This window comes from Schistocerca nitens, chromosome 7 (assembly GCF_023898315.1).
Source record: "Schistocerca nitens isolate TAMUIC-IGC-003100 chromosome 7, iqSchNite1.1, whole genome shotgun sequence".
In the NCBI taxonomy this organism is placed as follows: Eukaryota; Metazoa; Arthropoda; class Insecta; order Orthoptera; family Acrididae; genus Schistocerca; species Schistocerca nitens.
The window spans coordinates 155,883,034-155,897,029 of NC_064620.1; the positions used below are offsets into that span (position 1 = coordinate 155,883,034).

The 13,996-nt window shown below is 37.0% G+C and overlaps 1 protein-coding gene across 3 annotated transcripts in view; it reads right to left on the bottom strand.

Annotated features, from left to right (window-relative positions):
- Positions 1–365: 365 nt before the first annotated feature.
- Positions 366–13,996, bottom strand: part of LOC126195274 (serine/threonine-protein phosphatase 2A regulatory subunit B'' subunit gamma-like) — a 42,895-nt gene continuing 29,264 nt past the window's right edge. For 2 of the 3 annotated variants that reach the window (XM_049933808.1, XM_049933807.1), the window contains exons 9-10: positions 10,735–10,862; positions 366–560 (exon numbers count right to left, since the gene is read on the bottom strand). In XM_049933808.1, the coding sequence (XP_049789765.1) occupies positions 449–560; positions 10,735–10,862 (240 nt within the window). In that variant the 3' untranslated portion in view covers positions 366–448. The remainder of the gene's footprint in view (positions 561–10,734; positions 10,863–13,996) is intronic. The other variant, XM_049933809.1, reaches the window with a different exon arrangement.

Consider the following 13,996-nt stretch of genomic DNA (forward strand, 5'->3'; position numbering starts at 1 on the left):
AAACAAATATTCACTTTATTTTTCGAATGCCTACTGTACAGTAAGATGTGTAACACAGATGGAAAACAGGCAAGAAGGGAGTCAAGAGACTACTATAAATATTGTGACACAGACTTTGTGTTGGTGTTTGCTTGTATGCATGTAATTCACTTAAAAACGTTCTTAGATTTTTGGGTCTATGACATCATAACCAACCTACGCAGGAGCTATAAAAATATGAAATTTTAACACAATTTTCACGTGTTTCTGTGCATGAGTATTTTTAGAATTTTAAATACAATGATATTAAACAATATAAGACTCATTACTTTGAGCTTCATTTGTTTGTGTTTTTTTTTCATTTCCATGTAAAAATCAAATAAAAATCTCCCAATAAGGCATGTATTTTTTAATAATAAAAAGTAATAAAATAAGTTATAAAATAATTATAATGTTATCTCACAGCAAACTACACTTCTGCAGATGCCTCGTTAGTATCAGTAGATATGGCCTCCCTGTTCTCATATGTCCAGAAATCATTCAAATCTATCAGGATGCTTACTACTGTATCACCTTGACCACTGCATAAAGGAAGAAGAAAAATACCATTTACAACTTTAGAATATTATCAGCAAAAAATATTTCATGTAGATTATGAGTGGTGAGTGAGTGAACTCAATGCAATAAGTATATGATCAAGAGGGGAAATACAGTAATTTGGAAGCTTCAGTAGTTTGGTCTTTGAAAATAATCAGCACTCTTACGATACATGTCATTGCTTTAGAGACACATCAAATCAGGCAATCAATTGAATTAAATGGTTTGCAGAAATCAAATTTATAGGATGAGTAACAGAGTTACAAGGTCCATACACTATAAAATCTGAATCCTTGTTATAGAAAAGGTGCTTGGTTTCCAAAACGAAGTAGTAAACTTAGATTCAAAAGATGCTCTACTACACTACTGGAGGGAAGTAAATGCAATTTTCACAAACAAAGCTTGGTGAGTTGACACATTTTATGTTACTTTAGTACATTTTGCATTTTTGACTTGAAAATACAAGATAAAAGGCTGCAACAGTTTGGAGGTAATTCATAATATACAAGGCATTCAATTTTAATGTAATATATATAGTCTGTACGATGAGTTTGGTGTTTATGTAGTTTCAGGAGTTTTGTAAGTAGAGTGAAACATCTATTTTACATTTTTGTAGGGTCCACACTTAACAACTGCAAAACTGAGGAAAATGCAGAATTGAGAAAAACATTACCCCCCCCCCCCAAAAAAAAAGGCAAATACATATGTAATTGGGATATACGATTAAAAATCATAATCCTCACCAATACAGTGTATAAAATCTGTGTAAGTGAAGGAAATTAAATGTACAACACAATGTCTATACAGTAACTTGTGGTAATGAATTTCATCAGATCCTAAAAAAAAATCACAGACATGTAACAGCAAGTAAAAACTCGCCAAAAAATTGTAATTGGTATCTGGGTACAAGGTAATCGAGTACTTTCCGACATGCTACAACCACAAATTACACGCCAAAACACGCTGCTTGAGACAAGTTTTCGAAACATGTTTACGGCTACACGATGTGGATACCATTTGGAAACATCTTTCAGAACATGGAAATGTTATTAAAATTCTGGAGCAGAATCAGCTCTTCAGCTGTTTGGCTGCAGCTATTATTTCTAGGTAAAAGAAAGAAAGGAAGACCAGGATTAAAGTCCCATGGGTGAAGAAGTTTTTAGAGAGGATATAACTCAGACTGCACAAGGATGAGGAGCAATTCCATCCTGTCCTATTCACAGGAACCATATCAGCATTTTTCTTAAGAAATTTAAGGAACCCAAAGAAACCCTAAATACAGATAGTAATATGGGGATTTGTGATCTCCATCTTCTGAATGAGAGTGCCAATGTTTCAACTATACCAGATTACCCTGTTCTCTTGTACTTTTCCTCTGTATATTGTTCAACTTTCCTACAATTATTCCTATTCCTGCAAGATACCATTCTACTGCTTACGTGGTAAGCCATTAGAGAAATGGAATACACAATATATTACATGTGTAAAGGAATTCAGATGCTTCAAAAAGCTCACCTTCACAGTGGATGAAGTACTGTGGCTGTAAAAAGATTGAGCCATGACTATGTGGATGTATGTCCTTCGAAGGGGAAATTTAATTCTGGGCATAAATCTGGTTTAAAGTGATTAGAAAGGATGTGACAGAGGTTGAAGGAAATGTTCAGCAGTGGACACAACTGTACATGGTCTGGGGAAGGTAGTACAGAAATACCTAACATGAAGTGTGACCAGTAATTTTTGGATACTTGACTGATATGGCTGATCAAGTGAAGTTTGGGAATTTGGTTTAATGATCAAACAGCTGTCTGACTAACATATACTAAAACAAAAAGTGCTATATGCTACTTAAATGTTTTCCCAAACAGCAGTATCATGCCAAGAGACATGTCCAGTTATTTCTGTGCATGTATCTCATTATAATAAGTATGCACAAATTCATAAAGCCAGGACAGAATTAAAATCAGATCATGTATTCCTTGACAGGAGAAATTTAGGTGTAGGCTTTCCTGTACAAAGCAAACTCAGGCACAGCAGAAAACCATGTTGTAGGGGGCGGGGGAGTGTTCTCTATGGATGGAAAGCATTTTAAAAAAATGAAGTGATCATAGGGCATTTTTGGCTGGTATACTCCATCTGGGGTTGGCCTGTTGCCTACCGCTAAGTCCTTTTATACGATGCCACTTCGGCGACTTGAGCATTGACAAAGGGGTGAGAATGATATAGTCCAAAGCCAAACTTATCTTAAAATACGTTTCTTGTATTAGTTGAACTTCTACTCACCAGAGGAAGCTACTGCAAAATATTTTAACTTTCACTCACTAGATGGCAGAGCAGTTCACACTTGTTCTCATACAGTGAGGAAGTAGTCGTTTCGAGTGTGTGTGTCACAATGCAAAGCCACAGTAAAACGGCACTTGCAAAGAAGAGGTTATTTCCATGCATAACCGAAAAACAAGATTCTGAGACAGAAATGGCCAGTTCTGAAGAAGATTATTCATTCAGTGGAAGCGGTTAGTGTCCCTCTGATGAATATTCATCCGAAAATGACATGGAAAGTTGAAAATACCTACTTTTTTAAACATTTAAAAATTGAGGCTTAGGACTGTATCACAGTAAAATATTACTGAGTAATTATATACTTGCTAATTAAAATATGTATGTGTTAATCATGAACAATTTACACTTCTATTAATTACTACATTATTGGTAATAATTTTAATATTATAAGGCTATTTGTATAATATATTAAGGTTTGTTATATGTGTTAAAAGTGGCTTTGGTCCTTCTCATTCTGAATACTTTGTTTGGCTTAGGATGCTGACAGACGTAAAAGGTCTCCTGGAGTATTTCCTGCTAAAGAACCTGAAGGCAGAAAAAAAAAGAAGAAATATGTGCAATTGGGAAAGGGAAAAATGTAAACGTCATAGAAATTCTGCCAGAGAGTACATATCTGATAAAACAGGACAAACTGCTGGCGCTAAAATGTGTAGTCCTGGATTTGGGTGATTTCAATTGCAAAAATAATTACCTTCTGAGCAATATTAAGATGAAACAAGTGCAAAGGAGGTAACTATGATTAATGAAAATCTGAAATTAATTTTTTATATCATGTATTTTTTATAAGTAATATATTATTATTTTGATTAATATACTTTACCTTTTTAGGTACTCAAAGAAAAGGAATAGCGCAGTTTCGCGGTGAATAGTTACTTTTTTTTGTGCCAGGTTAAGGTTAATGGCAGTAATATTTTGGTATGCAGAGAAGCATTTTTAAGTGTTGTAATGGATCTGGGAAATGTTATTTTTTTTTTACCATATTTTTCGATACCGAAGTGTAAATGTTTTCTTATATTTTTGTCAGAATTTATTATAATTTGTCTTATTATATGTTAATTTACCTCTGTTTTTGAGAGTGAAAGCATATTGTTTACTATTAGGAACTGTATCGAAGAACAGCAAAGAGACTGATTACAAATGGAAACTTGTGGATTGTGTAAAGTGTCTTTGACGTTGGAGTCGTCTTTGACTATAGTCAGTCGGCAGCTAACTTTTTGTGTGTGTGTTGATGGAAGAACAATGTGAAGGTCGAAGTCATGAATAATTTTGAATTATGTTACTATTATTTTTGTATTGACTAAAAAGAAGAAACTACATTTGAAGAAACTGTATTTGAAACACCAAAATGAGAGAAACACTTTGAACCACGTCTTTTCTGCAGCCGACAACGATGCATTGTGGAATCATACTTAGACAACTGAAGCCAAGACTTATATCGCCTTGCAAACATCTAATGGAAAAGGTACTGTCACGAAATATGGCAAATTCAAATAAAAAATGCACAATTGACCAACTCTGTAGATATGATTACAAGATTAAAAATTGAAAGGTAGCTGTGTCATGCCAAAGGATGTGCTGGACAAAATATTGTTACACAGTTTTCCAAGTTAGCTAGGGAAAATCCTGAGGAACATCTTACAATAGCCTTTGATCTACAACAATTTTTTCCAACATCCAGGCTGACGTCTACACCTGCATTCTATAAGAGTAAGTTGTGGACGTATAATTTTGCTATTCATGATTGTGGATCTGAAAGGGGACATATGTTTGTGTGGAGTGAAGACGAAGCAAAGTGTGGATCTGATGAGCTAGGAAGCTGTCCGGTAAAATTCCTAGAAATAAAAAAAGTCTCAAGCAAACATTCTTCACATTACAAGCGATAATTGCAGAGGCCAAGGCAAAAACTGGACAACTGTTGCACTAGACAGTTCACTAGTGCGTTCAGGAAAATTTATGCCGTTGAACACGCGTTTCAACAAGTTGGACACACACGATTGCCCTGTGATAGAGATTTCAGTTGAATTGAGAAGCACATTAAGAACAGACACCCCACTGTGTACACCCCTGATGATTGGATTACAGTCATTAGAGAATTGTGCAAGAATAAGCCATTTTCAGCCGTTAAAATGAAGCAAGCACACTTTATAGATCTGATATCTTTGCAGATAAATATTGCAAAGAAGGACAAACATGATTATGGATCTCAGTTCTGATTTTCTGAAGTGACAGCTTTTTGTTTTGATGAAGGAATGCCTCACATTTAAAAGTGAAGTATAAGTACACTGATATTGAAGAATTCAGAACTGTAAATATCACTAGAAAAGGATGAGCACAACAGGAGCTTAATCTGTTCGAGCTATCAAGGAAATACTTAAAACCCATTCCAATTTGCGACAAAGAACTCAAAGCTGTTATGTCATTGATACCATTTACACCAGATGTTTTAAATGGATACTTCAAGAGTATGGGTGAAAAAGGATGAAAATGACACAGAGGTTGATAGATATTGGCTATATTGTTTGAAATATTGTAGTCGCTATCATTATAAGTTCTGTTGTATATTGCTGTTCAAATTTTTGTAAACCTTGTATTCATTTAGTATGAGACAGGCCAAAGCCCAATGTTATTTCACCCAATGGCTAATTTTTTTTGTTAATAATGTTTAAGTTTGTTCACAATACAACGCTGCACACTGTAGAAATAACACCATTGGTCAGAATGACGTCAAGATAATGCCGTATGTATCAGAATATGTAAATGAAAACACTTGTCATGCTTACAACCCATTGAAGTTGGTATAAACAAGTGGATACATGGCTTTTCCTCCCTGTAATGTTAGCCGTGATTGTCTCAGTGCAGGATCACGCTCTCCTTGTAAAGCTGTATTACAAGAATGATGACTGTGCACACGTCAATCTGCAGAAGTTCCGGACACTGAAATGTTTGAAAAAAGGCATTTATCCGATGACTGCTGTGGGTCTGGAGAAAATGATTTGGAAACTCGGAAAGACGGGTTCTTTTGGTGTGCAACCTGGTAGAGGTAGGAAACAAATTTATTCGACGTCAGTGGAAGCAGTGGCCACAGCAATGCAGTAGGAGACGAGTGGTGGTGTCAAACGAGTAGTGCACGGAGAATTGCCCGAACATTGGACATACCCGTCAGCACAGTGCTTAAAATCCTACGAAACATCCTTCTTTGCTATCCATTCAAAATTCCCCATGTGCAAGAGTTGGTTCCTCTTGACCTGCCAGCAAGAGAGACCTTTGCTTTAGAATATCTTGCTCTCAAGGAAGTGGACAATGATTGGCCGTGGAAGATTTTGTGGACAGACGAAGCCCACTTCCATCTGTAAAGATATGTCAATGCACAGAATTGTTGAATATGGGCAATGGAAAATCCACACGAAAATCACCCAGCACCACTTCATCCTGAAAAGGTCACTGGGTGGTGCGGGCTTACAGCATCATTTATCATATGCCTGTATTTTTTTCGAAGAGACAGGTGCTTCCGGTCCTGTTAACTGAACAGTCATTGGTAAGCACTAGGAGTGTCTTTAGCAAAACCAAGTTATTCCAGCTCTCCAGCAGCGTGGATGGGATCATTTTTATGAAAGATGGCACACCTCCACAGATTGCAAATCCAGTTAAGCAGCTGCTGAAGTGCCATTTCGGAAATGCTAGAATTATCAGCTGCAATTCCCCTACAGCCTGGCCGTCCCGATCCTACAGCATGGCCGTCCTTATCACATGATCTTAATCCGTGTGACTTCTGGCTGTGGGGCTATGTGAGAGATGATGTGTTCAGTGTTCCAATTGCAAACTTAGCTGCATTGAAGGCACACATTGTGCAACACATTCTGAACATGACCCTGGAAACACTTCAATCAGTTGTGGAACATGCTGTTTCTCAGTTTCAACTCATTGCAAAAAACAGTGGACAGCATATTGAACATGTTTTGCACCAGTCGCACAGAAATTAATAATCTGATTTGATTTTGATTGATGCTTTTTATGCGGTTTTCACCTCAGGACAATTGAAAACTGATTTTTCCCATCCGATGTGATATGATCTTGCCGCGGTGGATTTGCTTATGTCACTAACAGCATTACACCTGTACACCCATGCGCACTGAGGAGTACAGTTAGTTTTAATGTCAAATGTACACCTTAGGCACTGTTGTACGATTCATTTGTCATTTGTAAAAACTGGCGCTGAGCATTATGGGACTTAATATCTGTGGTCATCAGTCCCCTAGAACTTATAACTACTTAAACCTAACTAACTTAAGGACATCACACACATCCATGCCCGAGGTAGGATTCGAACCTGCGACCGTAGTTTGTCATTTGTAATTGACCACTATTAAATTATGTTGCTTACAGTGCCATCTATTGCTACATTTTGTGACTATTTATTTTTCTTCCGTCATTTGTTTTCCCCCTTCTGTGATAATACTCTGACCAGTGGTGTTATTTCTACAGCAGTTTGAAAGTTTAACTTTAATTATAATCACTCTGTATATTAACACATTGGAGAAATAAACTACTTTTTTTGGATACCCAGAAAAGTTGAAATATGATTCATGGATTTAGTTTTAAAATGCTCTTCTGAAAAATTTACGTTTTATGGCTTTGGATTGTATCTTTCTCACCCCTTCAATTATTACATACTGATAAGAATAACACAACACCCAGCCCTCAAGTGGATAAAATTTCTGACCGGTCTGGGAGTTGAACAGGTCCCCTGCACAGCAGTTAGGCACATTGACCACTTATCTACAGAGGTGGACTATGAAAATCACGTAAGTCTATACATGAACATGCTCATGTTCTGATGACGAGGTGGAAGATTTCTGTAAACAGTTACTCAAGCTAATAAATGACATCAAACATCACTATAAGACATTAATGAGGAGGTTCAATATATAATACTAAAGTACTATAAAATTAAAGATTGATTTCCCAGTGAGAAATTTAACGTAAAACAAAATCAATTCAGGTCAAACAGCAGTGAAATTTGTCAAAAAGAAAACATGTTCATCCTTAATGCATCATTCAGAAGAAAGCACATGAAAAATGGACTTTGCAAAGAGCAAATGGAATTAAAAATGAAATTGACTACATTTTATTACACAACAAAGGAAATATACAAGACGTAAACATGCAAAACCATTTTATAATTTCATGAGATCACGCAGTCTTAACAAAGATGCAGAGTACAAATTCGCAATGTTATATGGATACAGACAGAAGGAACAATTATTTAACACAAAAATAAAATCTCAAATAGAATAAGGCAACTATTAATGAGAAGGTGAGAGATTTTAAATTTTATATCTGAGCCTTAAGTTACCCTAACCAACTTATTACCAAGTAATCATCAGAAGATTTGAATAACTTGGCAACTGAACAGGCCCAGGGAGGTGCCTCTCCAGGCCTGTTCAACTGACATGTTACTATGCAATCTATTCTAATCATCAGATGATTTGGCAAAAAGTTGAAGTCAGTAATGATACCATTTGAGTTACCTGAGGCTGAAATATATAATTGTTAAAATGCTTACAAGATCATCACCACATTTCTTTTAAGGCTGTGTGCCTATAGTCTATGTAAGATTCAAGGAAATTATTGGGAACGTAAAAAGAGTTTCATGCAAATGACAATAAGAACATGGTAGTGTACACTAAATTAAACAAAAAAATACAAAAATATCTCTGGAAGGATGAGAAAAAATACAACAAAAATTTGGCAAAATGAACATCTGAAAACAATGAGAATGAAGAAGACAAGAACAGACACACTTCTTGTGTATACACTATTATTTTTATTGGACAAGTAATTACTAATACACAGATCACTGTATGCGAGAGTTTTAAGATTTCTTTAAATGTTCATTTAGTTCACATGATGAATTAAAAACACAGATGGTTAACAACTAAAATACTGATTTTGGAAGTAGCACAAGGTATGAAGGGCACCTGAAAGTAATAATGCTTGAATAAAACTGGATTAAGCTGGAGCCAAGTACTACAAAAGCTGTCGAAGAAGACGATTCCTGAGTACTGGAACAATGCTGTAACTGATCTAATTCAGAGGAAAACATTTGAAACAAAACAATGCCACAGCCTTCCTTAGCCTTCATCAGCAAGTTCAAAAATTCAGACTGCAAGAGGAAAAATATGAACAGATTTTTTAAGGGCCAGTCAAATGAAAATGAGACAGATGGGGAAAAAGTAAGTAAACTGTTTGTTATTTCAAAAGTAATCACCCACCCACATGCTGCCAAGGTTGTTTCGAGTATGCTACAAGTTTCACTGGGAAGTCCTTACTGATCCTCTATAAATTACTGATCTTTCCCCATGTGTTTCCCATATTTTTGGAGCCCTGAAGAAATGCATTTGCGGCTGTCGATTTGCTTTGGAAGAAGAAGAGCATGTCTAAGGTACAATTGTGGTTCCATAGGCGACCACATACATTTTTCCATTAAGGCACTGATCATCTTGTTTCACAGAGGGATAAATGTATTAACAGTTATGGAAATTACTTTTGAAATAACAAACAGTTTACCAGCTTTTTTCCATCTGCCTCATTTTCATATGACTGCTCCTTATATATCAAGTTCACAAACTTGGAAAATGAAGAAGTAATGCTTGTTGATGCAACCTGCATTTTTCTCACGACATTGTACTTACTGCCTATTGCACATAAACTGCAACAAATTAATACAGCAAGTCTGAAAGTATGCCTAAAAATCAGTTGCAATAAAACTAAAATAATGAATAACCAATACACTAGAAAAAAAGATTGAGCAAATAATGAAGTCATAGAAACAGTTGATGCGATTTTGTATTTATGGCAGTCCAAGACAACAACTGGGTGGACAAGAACAGAAATAAATAAAAATGTCAAAATGGCTCAGACAGTTTCCATTATTAACTAAAGCCACTGAGATAAGATCTTTTGATGTGAAAACCATTAAGAAACTGAGGGTTGGTCACTGAGCACTGTAGATATGCATGTTGGGAATTTCTAAGCGACATAAGGAAAGAAATGGATCAGGGAACAGATAGAAAATTAACAAATAGATCAGGAAAAAGACTAGAGTGGAAGATATTCCTATAACTGCAATGTAAGTGATAAAGGAGGTTGGCAGAACATGTATCTGCGCACATGTATCCAAAGCAGTCCGGACATGAGTGTTACATGAATGATATGACAGTGCAATTGACTATATCCTCAGAGGCTGGACTTCAACTCAGTTGAATAATTGTGGGTTGTCTCAGAACACAGAATTTCTTCTAGAACTAAACAAGCCACACAGATTCATCACTTTGCCTTCACTGTAGATTTCCAGAAAGAAGAGCCATAATTCCAAAAGAGACTTTGTTAGGGCTGATTACAAGAATGTCATTAATTGTTGAGAAGACAGCTGTAAAGACTAATTCAGCATCAACTGTGTAGTAATTGCTACAACATGAATTGGGTCTATGGAAGAATAGTAACTTCACCTTCTGAGATACATAGTCTACTTTTCATCATTTATGATTTTTGTTAAAGTGTGTGCTGACTTTCTAATTGGTTTTCAATCAACTGTCAAAAGTAAATTTTAATAGGCATTTCTGTCAGTCGAAGGGTGGGAGGGATTATGAAAATTACTTTCCTGAAATTTGAAGGAGCAGGCTTCAAACTTCCATACAGCTTGAGGTTTTCTGTGGTTTTGCTAAATCAATTAAGGAAAATGGCAGGATTGTTCCTTTAAATAAATCATGGACAATTTGCTTCAACTCCAGCTCTAATAACTCTGACAGGGCATTAACTTACCAGTTTATTAGATCTTGAAGAGTGATTTTAGCTGGATTGGTGGGCTTGACCATGTCAAATATTTCATCACTAACATCTTCAAATGAGACAGGCTCTTGTCCATGTACTACCATCTGTTCTTGTATTGACTGAAAAAAGGTTACTTAGATTCAATATACAAATAAAACAAGTGTGACAAAACACCAAACATTTCAGAGGAATGTTTTGAATTTTATATGAAATACCACTTCAAGATGAGGTTTTTTCCCCAAAATACAGGATAATCTTGTATTTACATATTAATCTATTGGTTCTGAGGTCAAAGCTTTTGTGCTGTGTAACACCTTAAATAGAGATCATCTTACATTTACAGATGAAGCTTTGGCAATGGAGGTCACATACAGATTTAATTTGAAGAGTTCAGAAGGATAGGAGGGAGAACAGTGGCATCAGCTTGGCTGAGTACTAGGATGGATGTGTGGAGGAGAGTAGTGAGCAGGCAGCAAATTTTGTTGTGCTACCAACCATGGGAATGTGTACTGCGTATCTTTGCTTTTTATGACCATCTACCACACTTAGAACTGTAGTCTGCCTGAATCCAACAATAGCTGGAACTGAAGAGACTTTAAAATTGGACAAATACACAACAATAGTATACGTTTCTATAGGAGACAAATTAATTCTAACAAAAATGTTTGCACAGAACACTTGAAATGCGGAATGACAAATGAAACACGATCTTCAAAGATGGCGCTATGGTGGTCACTGCTCTACAGAACTACTGATTTTCAAATTTGGCAAAACAGTTAAGTCCGTTTCCGTAGCTCACTGATCAGTGTGTCCGGTTGCTATGCAGAGGACCCTTGTTTGATTCCCGGACTGTCAGGGATTTTCCTTGGTGGGAGGCCTGATAAGAGGTGCACTCAGCCTCGTGAGGCTAACTGAGGAGCTACTTAAATGAGAAGCAAGGCTCCAAGGGCAATAAAGCTGACAGAGACCTGGAGAGTGGTATGCTGAGCCCACCCCTCTTCATACCACACCCAATGATGCCGTTGGCAGAGGATGACATGATGGTTGGTGGATCCCGGCTGGCCGATCAGGGCTAGAATGTGGAGCTTCACTTTGCAACAGAGTGAACCCAAAGTGGTATGATTTCTGCCAATTCTGCTGTAAAGAGACAGAGAAGACAACATATTGTTGTCTTACAGTTTGCTAATAGCGTCAGCACTGTGAGAATTGTTAATTGTAGAAATCAATAGTGGATGAAAATTACAGCTGTGACTCATGAGAAACGCGGATCTATGAGTTCACAGTTCAAAATTGCTCAACACATGCAATACAACTAATTTTTTAGTTTTTGGTGATTCATGAAGCAGAGGCTATGAACATCTGTGCAGCAGGAAGAAAATTTGCTGTCACTGAAGCGAATACTCACAGGTGGTGTCAGATGAAGAATAAATTGAAGAACATCAGTTGAACACACCAAATTTTCAGAAGAACGAAGCAGGACATTTTTCATGAACTGGGCCAGCAAGTTGGTCAGTATGTGGGAGAGAAATGTAATGGAGGCTCCCTGATTACTCGAGAAATTATCCAAATGCATATAATAAAGAGCAATTTTCCAACTGCATGCACTGTGGAATTCAAAGGAAGTTCTGGCTGGTGTGCGAAGATGATTTGGGGGCAAGGCTTATGTTATGATGCAGAACAATGCTATCTCAGCAACTTCCCATGATATTGGACGAAAAGCTATTTGTGTATCAGTGTCATACAATCAACCCAAGAAAATTTCACAATTACATCTTGGCCATATGGGAAATGTTAATCACACACATATTTATTTTGACATTCCAAAAATGTTACTGTTGATGTGAAGGGAGTTAAAAGTGTTCATATAAGAAGTTCTGTCAATGAAAAGCCCATAATAACAGCAATGCTGGGGGCACTAGCAGATGGAAGCAAGCTCCCCTCTCCATATTTACCTTTAAATGCCAAGAAAAGGGTCAGATAACAAATGATCTAATGCCAGATTAGTTGAAGGTTGGTTGGAGCAGAGTAATAGGTTCTCTGCTTAAAAGAAGGAAAAAGTTGGTGCTGGATTCTTTCAGGATACATCTTACCCACAAAGTCAAGGAGCTGATATTGAAGAACAACACAGACTTGGTAATAATTCCTCACAGAATGACCTTAGTTTCAAGTAACAGATGCTACTGTAAACAGCCCTATCAGGCTCACCCATGATAGATTTACAGTGAGTGGTTTATTAAAGGAGGCCCTGCCCTCACTGCAGGTGGGAAGTTAAAGAAACCCTTAATACCTATGCTGTGCCAACAGATTCTTACTGCCTGGGACAGAATATCAACTGGATCTATTATGAAAGGATTAAAAATGTGTTGTGTATCTAATACCAAGGATGGTTCAAAAGATGACGATATGGGAGGAGTGCCAGAAATGAAGAAATGGAAGTAAATTTACAAATGAAGACACTGATTAAAAGTAGTATTACCACAGAGTACTTGCTAAGACTGAAAGTAAAGAAGGAAGTGAAGATAACAAATTAATGTAAATCATTTCTTTTACTTCATTTTGTTTCATCTTGTATTGTTGTTGTTGTTGTTGTTGTCTTCTACATCTACATCCATACTCCGCAAGCCACCTGACGGTGTGTGGCGGAGGGTACCCTCAGTACCTCTATCGGTTCTCCCTTCTATTCCAGTCTCGTATTGTTCGTGGAAAGAAGGATTGTCTGTATGCTTCTGTGTGGGCTCTAATCTCTCTGATTTTATCCTCATGGTCACTTTGCGAGATATATGTAGGAGGGAGCAATATACTGCTTGACTCTTCGGTGAAGGTATGTTCTCGAAACTTTAACAACAGCCCGTACCTAGGTACTGAGCGTCTCTCCTGCAGAGTCTTCCACTGGAGTTTATCTATCATCTCCGTAACGCTTTCACGATTACTAAATGATCCTGTAATGAAGCGCGCTGCTCTCCGTTGGATCTTCTCTATCTCTTCTATCAACCCTATCTGGTACGGATCCCACACCGCTGAGCAGTATTCAAGCAGTGGGCGAACACGCGTACTGTAACCTATTTGCTTTGTTTTCGGATTGCATTTCCTTAGGATTCTTCCAATGAATCTCAGTCTGGCATCTGCTTTACTGACGATCAACTTTATATGATCATTCCATTTTAAATCACTCCTAATGCGTACTCCCAGATGATTTATGGAATTAACTGCTTCCAGTTGCTGACCGGCTATTTTGTAGTTAAATGATAAGGGA